This window comes from Capsicum annuum, chromosome 4 (genome assembly GCF_002878395.1).
Source record: "Capsicum annuum cultivar UCD-10X-F1 chromosome 4, UCD10Xv1.1, whole genome shotgun sequence".
In the NCBI taxonomy this organism is placed as follows: Eukaryota; Viridiplantae; Streptophyta; class Magnoliopsida; order Solanales; family Solanaceae; genus Capsicum; species Capsicum annuum.
Genome location: NC_061114.1, coordinates 15333891 through 15346542, shown reverse-complemented (window position 1 = coordinate 15346542; position 12652 = coordinate 15333891). Strand labels below are relative to the sequence as shown.

General features: G+C 37.8%; 1 protein-coding gene across 2 annotated transcripts; it reads right to left on the bottom strand.

Annotated features, from left to right (window-relative positions):
• Nucleotides 1–294: 294 nt before the first annotated feature.
• On the bottom strand, nt 295–12646 carry LOC107868193. Of its 2 annotated transcripts, none has more exons than XM_047410774.1 (10): nt 11255–12646; nt 7238–7382; nt 6840–6930; nt 5588–5797; nt 5229–5470; nt 4895–5026; nt 1476–1543; nt 1316–1377; nt 797–939; nt 295–714 (listed from the first exon to the last, which is right to left on the bottom strand). In XM_047410774.1, exons 1-9 carry the CDS (start codon nt 11374–11376, stop codon nt 806–808), a joined length of 1206 nt encoding a protein of 401 aa, XP_047266730.1. In that variant the 5' UTR covers nt 11377–12646; the 3' UTR covers nt 295–714; nt 797–805. The 2 variants fall into 2 exon arrangements, with proteins under 2 accessions (XP_047266730.1, XP_047266731.1); XM_047410775.1 differs by having other exon boundaries at nt 5612–5797.
• Nucleotides 12647–12652: the final 6 nt, after the last annotated feature.

Below are 12652 nucleotides of genomic sequence, written 5' to 3'. Positions count from 1 at the left end.
TGTTGTATCTATGCCTATAGTTTCTTGTTTGTAGTGTTCTGCTAATGTCTCTGATCTTGAATAAATAGTTTATAGTGTTATTTTGTTAGTGTCTTATTTCTTTTATTATCTAACGGCATGTCATCTCATTTTGTTATTTATTTTTATGTTTTTTGTATAATATACTGTTATTTGTCCTGAGCCAAGGGTACACTTTACCCTCTCCAGACCCTACTTGATGAAAATACACTGAATATGTTATTGTATAACAATTTAATAATATATTACAACAAATAGTAGATATGAACTCATTACTTTAAAAATATAATGGATTCAATGCGGAAAATTTTGTAAAACTGAACCAATAGAGTCTAAATTCTAAATCCGCCTCTGGTACACATCACTTTCATGTTTAAGTAACTTCACCTCATTCCCATACACGTTGAATAAAATTTTATAATCCAACACTTTTGATGCAAACAACAAATTTTCATATTTTTCATACATAGGGGAAAAAAAGAGCTATTCCCATCTACAAAAGTATGTGTAGTAAAATAGGAACTATCATATACATAGAAGTATTTTGAGTAATCCAATTACTTCGTTATGCGACTTTACTAGCGCGAATCCGGATCAGTTGAGCCTCCAGGTTTTGGACATCCAATGCTTTCGATGAGTATTGCAACACTTGTAAGGTACCTCACCATCAGCTAACACGAATTAGTTTCCGCCCAACTGAAAGGTAAACGTAGAATACTAAATTTTGCCAGGCAACTATGATGTTCGAGCTAGAATATGGATAGGGTTCAGATCAAACCTCTTTCAACTAAATAGCCAATTTTGTGAACTTAGCAACAAAGAGTCCGCTCGTACAAGATGTCAAAGGATCAAACCGTAAGGTTTTCTGTATTCGACCACTCTTGCATGGCCAATTTTCGGCAGCAGTAATCTCTAGCAATTCTGAAAATAAACAAGAAAACTAAGTGCATCAATACAACAAAAAACGGGGAGTTGATAGGCGAAAAGGTGACAGAGATGAGGAAAGTCTCTATCTGCAAGGAACACAACTCAACAGTATGTTTCACGAGATTAATATGAACTCTAATAATGATTTACATTTGTTAAACTTTTACTTACACTAGACAGCTTCCACCAACCCCCTCAAACCAGTTGATTTAGAAGTTCACAACCAAGCGATACAAACATAATTTCCAAACTTTTCAAGTATACTTTCAAAACAGTAGTTTAAGTAACGTCATGTAGGTATATGCCATGGATAATGGTTATATCTGGCACCCAGCTTGTGAAATCACAAGCATCATAAGCAAAATTTTACCTGCAGATGTGTTCTCGGAAAGGAACTGCTCGACCACATCTTCGTTCTGAGCAAAGGTTAAACTATTTGATACACATAAAAGAGATAAGAGCCCGATGAGTGTACTTTAATAGAATGAAAAAGAAGAGGGTCAGTAACTCAGTGATACAAGTAGATGAACCTGCAAGTGCTGTAGACGAGGGCGCCTCCAACTCTGAGCAATTTGAATCCGTTAGTCAGAAGTTGCAGCTGCAAGAAACGGATAAAATATTGGGGGTCAAAAACCTTGAATGAGGAATGAAGCACTTAGATAAGAAAATTTCACCGAAACATGGAAATTTAACTACATGGCGCTGACTTTAGAAACATTCACCTATTCATGAGAGATGATTTTCAGGACACTACAGCCCTGTTTGGACGCGATTTGAAATCGGTGAATCAGATTGATTTGAAGTTGAAGTTTTGTTTGGACATGCAATTTGCATTTCTCAAAAGGAAAAGGCTCAAATATGCCATTGAACTATCAGAAATGGCACATTTATGCCATCAGTTAAAAGTTTGGCTCATTCATGCCATCGCCGTTATAAAATTGGCTCATCCATGCCATTAACTTTTAACAGCGGTTTTCAAAAACATCTTTGCCACGTGGCCTTTTGTTAAAGGTTCACGTCATTAATTAAAATAAGGAAAAAGACTCAAATATGCCATTGAACTATCAGAAATGACTCATTTATGCCATCAGTTAAAAGTTCAGCTCATTCATGTCATGTTGTTATAAAATCAGCTCACCCATGTCATTACTTTTTAATAGTGCGTTTTCAAAAACCGTTTTCGATGTGGTCTTTTATTAGAGGTCCGCGACATTATTTAAAATAAATTAATATTAATTTCAAATATCTTAGATCCATTAAAAACAACTGGTTCATTTAACATAACCCGACCCACACCCATTAAAGTAATTTTTTCCTACAATAACTATTTTTCTGATCAAAAGAAATAGTGATTAATGTATATCCTTTGGCTATTTCTAGTTGATTCTAAACCATTATAAATGTTACGTTCAACAGAAACCTCAAAAATTCTATCCTGCGTTTTAATTCCAGTGACTCCAATATATACTCCAAAGTTGCAAGAAAATAAGCCAATGAACGATTAGGGCAAACAAGAAAAAGAAAGAGGCGTACCAATAGAGATTCTCCAATATTCTCCCATCGCTAATTAGGAGAGCATACATTATTGAAAAATCATTTCTAAATAACGGCTTAAAAGAAGTCTGTTATCCCAACAATCCCGCCATGTATATGAGATAACTTCTCTCATCACGAATTAGTGGAGCATACATTGTTGAAAAATCATTTTCAAATAACGGCTTAAAAGAAGTCTGCTATTCCAATTATCCTGCCAAGTATATGTGATAACTTCTGCCATCATTATGATATATATGTTGGAATAAATAATCTCGATACTAACTAATTTCAAATATTTTGAAAATAATATTGATTTCTTTTAATTAATGGCGTGGACTTATAATAAAAGACTACGTGGCAAAGTTATTTTTAAAAAATCCATCATTAAAAAGTAATGGCATGGATGGGTTGATTTTATAACAATGATGGCATGAATAAGCCGAACTTTTAACTGATGGCATAAATGAGTCATTTCTGATAGTTCAATGACATATTTGAACCTTTTTGCTTATTTTAATTAATGACGTGGACCTCTAATAAAAGGCCACGTGGCAAAGCTGTTTTTGAAAACAACCGTTAAAAAGTAATGGCATGGATGAGCTGGTTTTGTAACGGCGATGGCATGAATGGGCTCAACTTTTAACTGATGGCATAAATGAGTTATTTCTGATAGTTCAGTGGCATATTTGAGCCTTTATCATAAACATGAATACACCACAAGCTGTGAAAACTATCAAAATCTTACCAAATGAGCAACCATAGTCATAAAAAGACATCGGAATATCCTAAGGCGCCACATTGATAAATGGCATATCTCCATGTTCCTTTTATAAGTAAATGTTTGTAATTACAAATTTTCAAGTACACATAATTTAATAAAGATCCACCAGTCAACCGTAGTACTAACTAGTTACTTTTTTAGTATAATCCTTTCACATGGAACAGACAATCTTTTCACACAAAGCATGAGTCTTTTTTTGTAAAATATAAAATGTTGGGCCTTTTTTTTACAAAATATAAACTTATGGATCAAGTTTTACCTTGAAAAATATTTGAAATCACAATTTGGAATTTCAAATCCTCCTTTTAAGAGAATTTTGGATTGGGAATCATGATCCCAAATGATGTCCAAATGCTGATTTGATATCATGATCCCAAATCGAATGTCCAAACACTGATTTGAAATCATGATCACAAGTTGCATGTCCAAATGCCTACTAAAGCTGGAGCAGAAAAGAGAGACTATGCCCATCCTCCAGAAGTAAGAAGTGTTACATGCAAAAACTATAGAGCTGCAGAATCTTCCCTACCACAATTCCAAGAAACAAGTTCAATCTTTTGTGATGATAGAACCTTCCCTTGAATGTGAAGAAAATTTACAACCAGGGACTGGACCCTCCTAAGCTGAGAGTCTATCGAAAACAGCCTCTCTACTTCATCTGAGGTAGTGGTATGGACTGCATACACTTTAACCCCCCGACCCCACATTGTGGGAATACACTGGGTATGCTGTTGTTGTTGTTGGGACTGGACCCTCTTCTATAACCTTTCCTAATTAAGAAGAGTACCTACTACTACCTAGCATCCCACAATAAAAATCATCCCCAAACCAAATTACAGTCGGAAGTGCTTCTAAAACCTGGAACAAACATAAGAAATTCATGGCAAAACTTGGCGTGACATACTAAATTCATTTTGATATACCTAATTGTGATTCTAATTCTAATAAAATCAAAGAGCAATAAGCTTTGAAATGTTTTTTTTTCCTGATCACGCAACAAGCATGCCAGATGAAATCTAATGATACTAAGACATTGCTTTTGGAATTCGTTCCGTGGCCTTTTCAATAGAAAGTCTCCGGATTAAGCAACAGGTTAGACCTAGAATCAATAGCATATTCACATCTTGTCGATATAAGTATGCCCCGTTTTTTGAGAGTTAAGATTCCATTCTTGAGGAAGATTATTATCTAAGACTCGTGTATAGTATATATGTGATCCAGACAACCAGACACTTGACAAGAAATTAGAAAACTAGCAAAATCTACAAAAGGGAAGAAAATTGCATCTGTAGATTTTCATGGTTTTTTTATTCCACAAAGTCCTAAACCTTCTATAAGTAGTTGAATACATCAAGAAGACAATGAAATTTTTGATATGCCTATTAATCTAATATTAGTTTTATACTTCGTCTTTTTATTTTCCAGTAAGAGGGAGATTAGACAAACTATTATAAACAGTTTCAAACTACCACTCGCCACAAACCAAGCATAAATATTCTATGTCTACTAATTTTACAAGCTATGAGCCAATCTCTCTTGTTAACCAGTAGCTATGTCAGCGGTAAGAATTGGTAGTGTGTTTTTAAGGCAGAATATATAAGTAAGTTTGGGAAAACAAGCTAACTTCAGCACCTGAAGGACAGTCAGATCATCGGTTCTTTCTGCATCTAGCACGCGGCGCTGGAAGGTTGTCCAGCCCCACTGTTCAAATTTCTGAACGTGCTTAATAGAGCCATCATGGGTACATTCTGCATCCACAAGAACCTGACTTAAACTCAAACCCGTCAGCAGTTATGTAGGAAAATGTAAGAAAATTGCTTAAAGCCATTCAAACTGTTGAATAGGAACCAAAACAATAATATTGACTTGATGAAGATCAATTTCTTCGAAAAAGAAAATAAGCCGACAGAGAAAAAAAAGTTAAAGGTTAACAAAAAACATCTGGAGTTTCGGAACTTTGGTGTACCTTGTCATAGCCGAGCTGCAAAACCTCACTGATAGGCTTCTTTTGATATAATTCATTTTTTCTCGTCCCAACCACCCCAGAAAACCTACCATAAAATATAAGCTCTGGTTCTTGAGTTGGTGAGAATAGCTTGGAGACACCTTTTTCTTTCGCTATAGCTTCCTTCTTCCTTTCTTTCCATGGTCTGCGGGACTTCCACTCCCTATATACTTCAGATTTTTCTCCGGATGCAAATTCATCCACTAGATCAATAGAAAAACAAAATACCATGAAACAAGACTATGACAAAAGAGAGCAAAAATCATTAAGAAACAAAGAAGCATCTCCAAACAAAGGTTATTGAATGACAATTTTTTTACCGTTTTCATTTTGCAACAGAGAACCTGAATGGACCCTGACAGGGAGAAGGGAAAAGCTGGTTCCATCGGCAACAAAAAGACGACAATGGTCACCAAGACCATATTTCTGTAGCATGGTTCTACAGGCCGCTAAACGATGTTTTGCAATGTCAACACCAGTCACAGAACCCGAACTGCCAAGAATGTCCAACATCATACAAAGTTTAGCACCTAAAAGAAGATATCAAGTGAGTAACAAATTGGCTAAATGCTCTATCAGAAGTCTATACATGGTATTTGAAAGTTTAAGAGCTTCAGCAGATTAGTTTAAGAGATGCCTATAAATAATTCATATCAATACTTTCCACCTACATTTTAGCTATGTCTTTCTCCAACCCCTTGCCAAATACTTGTCAAAACGTATTGGAGAGACATTATGAAAATTTCAGTCGCTTGAATATGTACGTTTATATTGGTTCAATAAGTAAGCTTTGAGCATTTTGCAAATGCTTTCTCATAAAAATATTCTAACAAGTATTATGTAAACAAATTCAAAGAAAAGGAATTTTAGGTATTTGCTTGATAGTATAAAATCAAAAGTATAGGGTGATTTTATTTTTATTTGTCTTTATTTATAAGGGTGATTTTTAGTAAAATGGGCTTAATTCATTAGAAACATAGACATGGTTTTATTTTCTTTTGATGTCCTCGCCGTTAGATTTACCATGTCTCGTGTGTGTGCCATTGCTACTTAGATGAATATTATACACTGATATCCATTACTTTTTTCCGGAAAGATAACTTTTTATTTAGATATTAGCTTTTCCAGTAATTATAATCAATAGAAAGCTATCGATTAGACTCATTCTCATACTAATAAACAGGAAGAATCTTTTCAAATTACAGATAGATCGCATTTAGTTATAACAAGGATTAAGAGTATAATTCATGAAAACTTTCAACTTTTTAAGGAATCCACTTCTTCTCAAGGTTTTTTTTGGTTCAAAACTTTAGATCACTCCCAAATAATAACTACTCAACCACCAACTTTCTCTTTGTCATCTAGGATATTACTGTAGTAAATATTTGAACAGCAAAGCTGTTATACTCTTGACAATTCAGAATAAGGTATGTAACATAAGCATTAAGCCATCTCTTAACATTGTGTTTGTGTCCTGAACCAAAATTCTAATAGTAGCGTATGAGGTGACCAAGTGCCAAACTCAAAAGTCATTTTAAAAGTCAATATTTCCATAAATAAGGCAGGAGTTACCAGGTGCAGCACAAAGATCGAGGACATGATCCCCAACCGAAATGTCCAAAGCTGACACAGCAGCTCCTGATGCTGCATCAATTCCATATATCTGGATACAAAGACAAAAAAAAAAAAATTACTCAAGATCATCATTTATAACAAAATGAATCATATCTTATAACGAGCCGGTTGGCTACGAAATTCCAACATAAAACAGCAAGAAATGTTTTTTACAAAAAAATTGCTGGAGAGAGAGAGGAAACGAACTTCTATCCTAATCTTTAGATGATACATCATACCAAGCTGAAAAATGTTTTGAGGAGCTTTTTGGACATAATTGAAACTGAATAATCATTGCAGGACTCAAGAACATCATACCTAGCAAGAGACATTATTTTAAAAATCAAATTCCTCACCTTCCCTTCTTGGTATGCCTTCGAACTAGCAATTCGAACATCAGGAGGAAGATGATAGAAATTGGGCAGCCAACAGACTCTTTCAAGCTTGCATCTAATATCAGTTTCAATTTCTTCAAGACAGTCAGAATAACCAGGCTTTAACCTTCAGAAAGAAAAAGAATGTGCAAGCATGAGAGTCTATGAACGCTAAACTCTTCACACAAGTCTTTGTGAAGGCATATCCTTTATTATACTAAGAGTGTGTTTGGCATGGTGGTATGTTCTTTCATAAATCTCTTGATGAAAAATCATTTTCCAATGTTTTGCTAACTTGAATGTGTGGGAAATATGTTCTTACGAAAAATATATTCCACCAAAAGGAGAAAGATGACTTCATTTATCTACGGAAAAAAATCAGTTCCTTTGAAAATAGCTCAACTATTACACATTACACTAGCTTCAATGTGCTGTACATGGTAGTCTACTTCTATGTTCAAATACATTACCAAAATACTATTATCATACCCTATACAATCGCCTGGGATTAAGCGTATCTACCACTAAGTATCAGCATACAAGTTAGGCATTGCTAACTAGATTATAGGATTCAACAATTCCGCGGATTTTTCCCAGTGGTTTACGTGATTACATCTCCTCTTGTTTAAAGTTAATAATTGAAAAACCATACAAAAAAGTAAAGGAACAGGATTATAGATTTTTTAACTGAATTGAGAAATACAATATTACACAGCGAAAACTTAATTGGTTATGGCTGACTATGACAGGTTTATAAGTTGTAACAATGCTAATCAGTTGTTTTGAAAAAGTAATAAGCTTCAAAAGTATCACCACTCTATCAGCTAATGGTATTCAAGCTGAAATGAACCATGGAGAGACTATGTCTCTAATCCCAAAACATGCAAAAAGTGCTAGGTGCTTTATTTGTTTAAGCCTTGGGTGCACATAATTATCTCGTACCTGTGTGGGTCGACCTTCGTAAGTACCTGGATTGGTAGAAATGTGTGCAAGTTGTCCAACCCCGGTTAGGTAAAAAAAAAAAAGTATTACCACTCTATTCCCCTTATTTATTTATGGTGAGGAGGGTCGACCTAGAATTGAGTGGGGCGGCTTGACGCCGGTGAATGCGCAGGAGATAGGGGAGAAGGTGGAGGGTATGGGGGGGTGGGAGTGTAGGGGGTATGGGGGGTGGGAGTGTGGGGGGACGTGGATGGTATGTGGGATAAGGTGGCTAGATGCATCAAGGAGACTGCTAGGGAGGTGTTGGGTGTTTCCAGGGGCCGGGCCGGTCATCGTCGGGGGATTGGTGGTGGAATGAAGAAGTTAAGAAGAAAGTGGAGACTAAGAAAGGGGCGTATGCTAAGTTAGTTGAGAGTAAGGATGAAGAGAAAAAGCGGGTTAATAGGGAGGAGTACAAGTTAGCTGGGAAGAAGGCTAAGTTAGTTGTTACGGTTGCTAAGACGGCAGCGTTTGAGAGCTTGTATGCGGGGTTAGAGGAGAAAGGAGGAGAAAAGAGGTTGTTTAGGCTTGTTAAGGTTAGGGAGAGGAAGGGTCGTGACCTCAACCAGCTAAAGTGCATTAAGGGGAGGATGGTAGAGTGTTGGTGGAGGACGGTCACATTAAGAAAAGATGGCAGTCGTATTTTCATAGGCTCTTAAACGATGAAGGGGATAGAGTTATTGAGTTAGGGGAGCTGGAGCACTCAGAGGAGTGTCGTGATTTTAATTATTGTAGACGTTTTAAGGTGGAGGAGGTCAGAGAGGTTGTTCGCAGGATGCGAAGGGGTAAGGCGACGGGGCCTGATGAGATTCTTGTGGATTTTTGGAAGCTTTCTGGCGAGGTTGGTCTAAGGTGGTTAACTGAATTGTTTAACAACATTTTCAAGACGGCGAAAATGCCCGAGGCTTGGAGATGGAGTACTATGATCCCTCTTTATAAGAACAAGGATGACATTCAGAGTTACAACAACTATAGGGGTATTAAATTATTGAGTCACACTATGAAGATTTGGGAGAGAGTGGTTAAGTTGAGGTTGAGGAGGATACTGTCTATTTCGGAGAACCAGTTTGGATTTATGCCCGGGCGCTCGACGACGGAGGCTATTCACCTGGTGCGGAGACTGGTGGAATAGTATAAGGAAAGGAAGAAGGATTTACACATGGTATTTATCGACTTGGAGAAGGCGTACAACAAAGTCCCTAGGGAGGTTCTTTGGAGATGCTTGGAGGTGAGTGGGGTTCCGGTGGCGTATACCAGAGCAATCAAGGACATGTATGATGGTGCTAAGACCCAGGTGAGGACGGCGGGAGGATATTCAGAGTATTTCCCTGTCTTAACAGAGTTGCAGTCCGTTTTTGTTTGCTGTGGTGATAGATCTGTTGACGTGGCATATTCAAGGAGAGGCGCCTTGGTGTATGCTTTTCGTAGATGATGTAGTTTTGATTGATGAGACGCGAGGGGGTGTGAATGATAAATTAGAGATGTGGAGACAAATCCTTGAGTTTAAAGGGTTCAGGTTGAATAGGAGTAAGACAGAATATTAGGAGTGCAAGTTTAATGACTCAAGCCAGGAGAACGAGATGGTAGTAAGGTTGGACACCCAGGTGGTGTGTAAGAGGAATAGTTTCAAGTATCTCGGGTCCATTATTCAGGGATTGGTGAGATTGACGAGGATGTCTCCCACCGTATTGGGGCGGGATGGATGAAGTGGAAGCTCGCCTCAGGGGTGTTGTGTGATAAGAAGGTGCCGCTTAAACTTAATGGCAAATTCTACAGGGTGACAGTCCGGCCGGCCATGTTGTATGGAGCGGAGTGTTGGCCAGTCAAGAACACCCACGTTCAAAAATTGAAGGTGGCAGAAATGCGGATGTTGCGTTGGATGTGTGGGCTTACTAGGAGTGATAGAGTTCGGAATGAGTTTATTCGAGAGAAGGTTGGAGTGGCTTTGATGGAGGACAAGATGCGGGAAGTCCAACTGAGATGGTTCGGACACGTGATGAAGAAGGGCACAGATGCCCCGGTTCGTAGGTGTGAGAGACTGGCTTTAGATGGTTTTAGGCGGGGTAGGGGTAGGCCGAAGAAATACTGGAGAGAGGTGATTAGGCGGGATATGGAGCAGTTACTGCTTACGAAGGACATGATCCTAGATAGGAAGATCTGGAGGACGCGAATTAGGATAGAAGGTTAGTGCCAGTTTGGGTCGTCAGGGTAGGGTATTACTTGGTGGGTGTACTTTTCTTATTATGCTACCTTGCTTCATGCTTTATTACAAACTTGTTTACTAGTCTTTGTGTACTATTCCTTGTGGACGTCGTATTTATGTCATGACAGCCTATTCCATGCTTTATTACGAATCTGATTATTATTCCTTGTCTTGAGCCGGGGTCTATCGGAAACAGTCTTTCTACTTCTCCGGAGGTAGTGGTATGGACTGCGTACATCTTACCCTCCCCAGACCCCACTATGTGGGAATACACTGTGTTTGTTGTTGTTGTATTTATTATTTTTTGATAACTATGGTGTCTGGGCAGCTTGCACGCACCTCGACTAATTCCATGGGATACCTGCCACCTCCTACCAGCAACAGGTCAGTAACTCTATCCACCAAGGCTGGAACAGATGGGAAGAAATCATAGTGCTCAACCCAACTTTCTTGTGCCACTAGGCCACACCCTTGGGTGCTCTATTCCCCTGATTTATTATCATGGCAAAAATCGTTACATGAGTTCTTCTAACCCATGAAAGGAGTTACCCGGATTTGGGCTCATGGGAAGTAGTAGAGACCCGATAGATTAGTCAAAATGCACTCAAGCTATATGGGACCGGACACCACCGTTAACCAAAAAAAATAAAATATATCACCTATTTTCTCCTTGATGTCATGGGAAGCAAAAGATGAATTCACACAATGACGTAACTGACAAGATTTGCTACTTATTTAGTCACAACTAACAGACAGTTAAGAATGTTAATAACGAAAAACGGGCTATTGCACTAGAAAATGCTTGCAAAAAGTACCTTATATAACGAGGTACGGAATCGGTGGCCGTATAAATAGAAGGATCCAAGCCATGCTGATTCAGAAAATTAAGAAAAGCATCTGGCAGAGGCAAACTTGGGGTTTCTTCCACATCCATCATCCACAGAACTAAAAATAGACGACAACTTTTATCAAATCAAGAAAGTGAAACCCATTAATCCTTGGAAAATTCTCTTCAAACACAGAAGTCTTTACTCTGCTGAATTTTTTTTCGCTACAACATAATTTTTTAAACAGGTGCATAGAGATTCATTCAGATTTTAACTTTATAGATTTTAAATTCAAGACAATACAACTTAACGGGCAGCCTGGTGCACTAAAGCTCCCGCAATGCGCAAGGTCCGGAAAAGGGCTCCACCACAAGGGTGTATTGTACGCAGTCTTGCCTTTCATTTTTGTCATAGACTGTTTCCAACTAAGTTGCTCGAACTTTTCAAAAGTGTCTACGATACGTGTCGGATCCTCCAAAAATAGTGTACTTGAAGGATCCGACACGGGTGCGGCAACAATTTTGGAGAGTTCGAGCAACTTAGGTTTCCAAGGCTTGAACCCGTCACCTCCTGATCACAAGACAATACAACTTACTAAAGGGGAAAACCCGGTGCACAAAGCTCCCATTGTGCGTAGGACCTGAGAAAGGGCCGGACCACAAGGGTCTATTGTATGCAGCCTTACTCCGCATTTCTAAAAACGGTTTTTCCATGCAACAACTTTACCAGTCACGGTTTTTCTCTGGGATCATGATTTCAAATTCTTTTAAATGTAAATCTTGGATCCATAAGTTTAAATCTCGTAAAAAAATCCATCATTTTAAATTTTGCAACAAAAAAACACTCATATTTCGCGTGAAGAGATTGTACATACCATGTGGAAGAATTATATTAAATAATAATCAATTACTACTATTATTGAGTAGTGAATTTATGAAATAATGTGTATTTGAAAGTTTGTAAAAAAAGGCAGCCCCGTGCACTAAACTGCTGCTATGTACGGTGTCCGGGAAGGCCCCACCACAATGATGTATTATAAGAAACATCGTGAACATTTTTGGCATTGGAATAGCTATTCCGCCCATTTCGTCAAGATAAACAAGGCGGATTCTATCATAAGTCGTTCCCGCCAAGAAAAAAAGTGCAGCACCAATAAATCCATGAGAGATTATTTGTAAAAGGGCTCCATTAAGTCCCGTATCGGTTAGAGAACTAATTCCTATAATTATGAAACCCATATGAGAGACAGAGGAATAGGCTATTCTTTTTTTTAAATTCCGTTGTCCAAGAGATGTTGAAGCTGCATAGATTATTTGTATTGTACCTATTATCATCAACCAAGGAGAAAATATAGAATGGGCATGAGGTAATAATTCCATATTGATT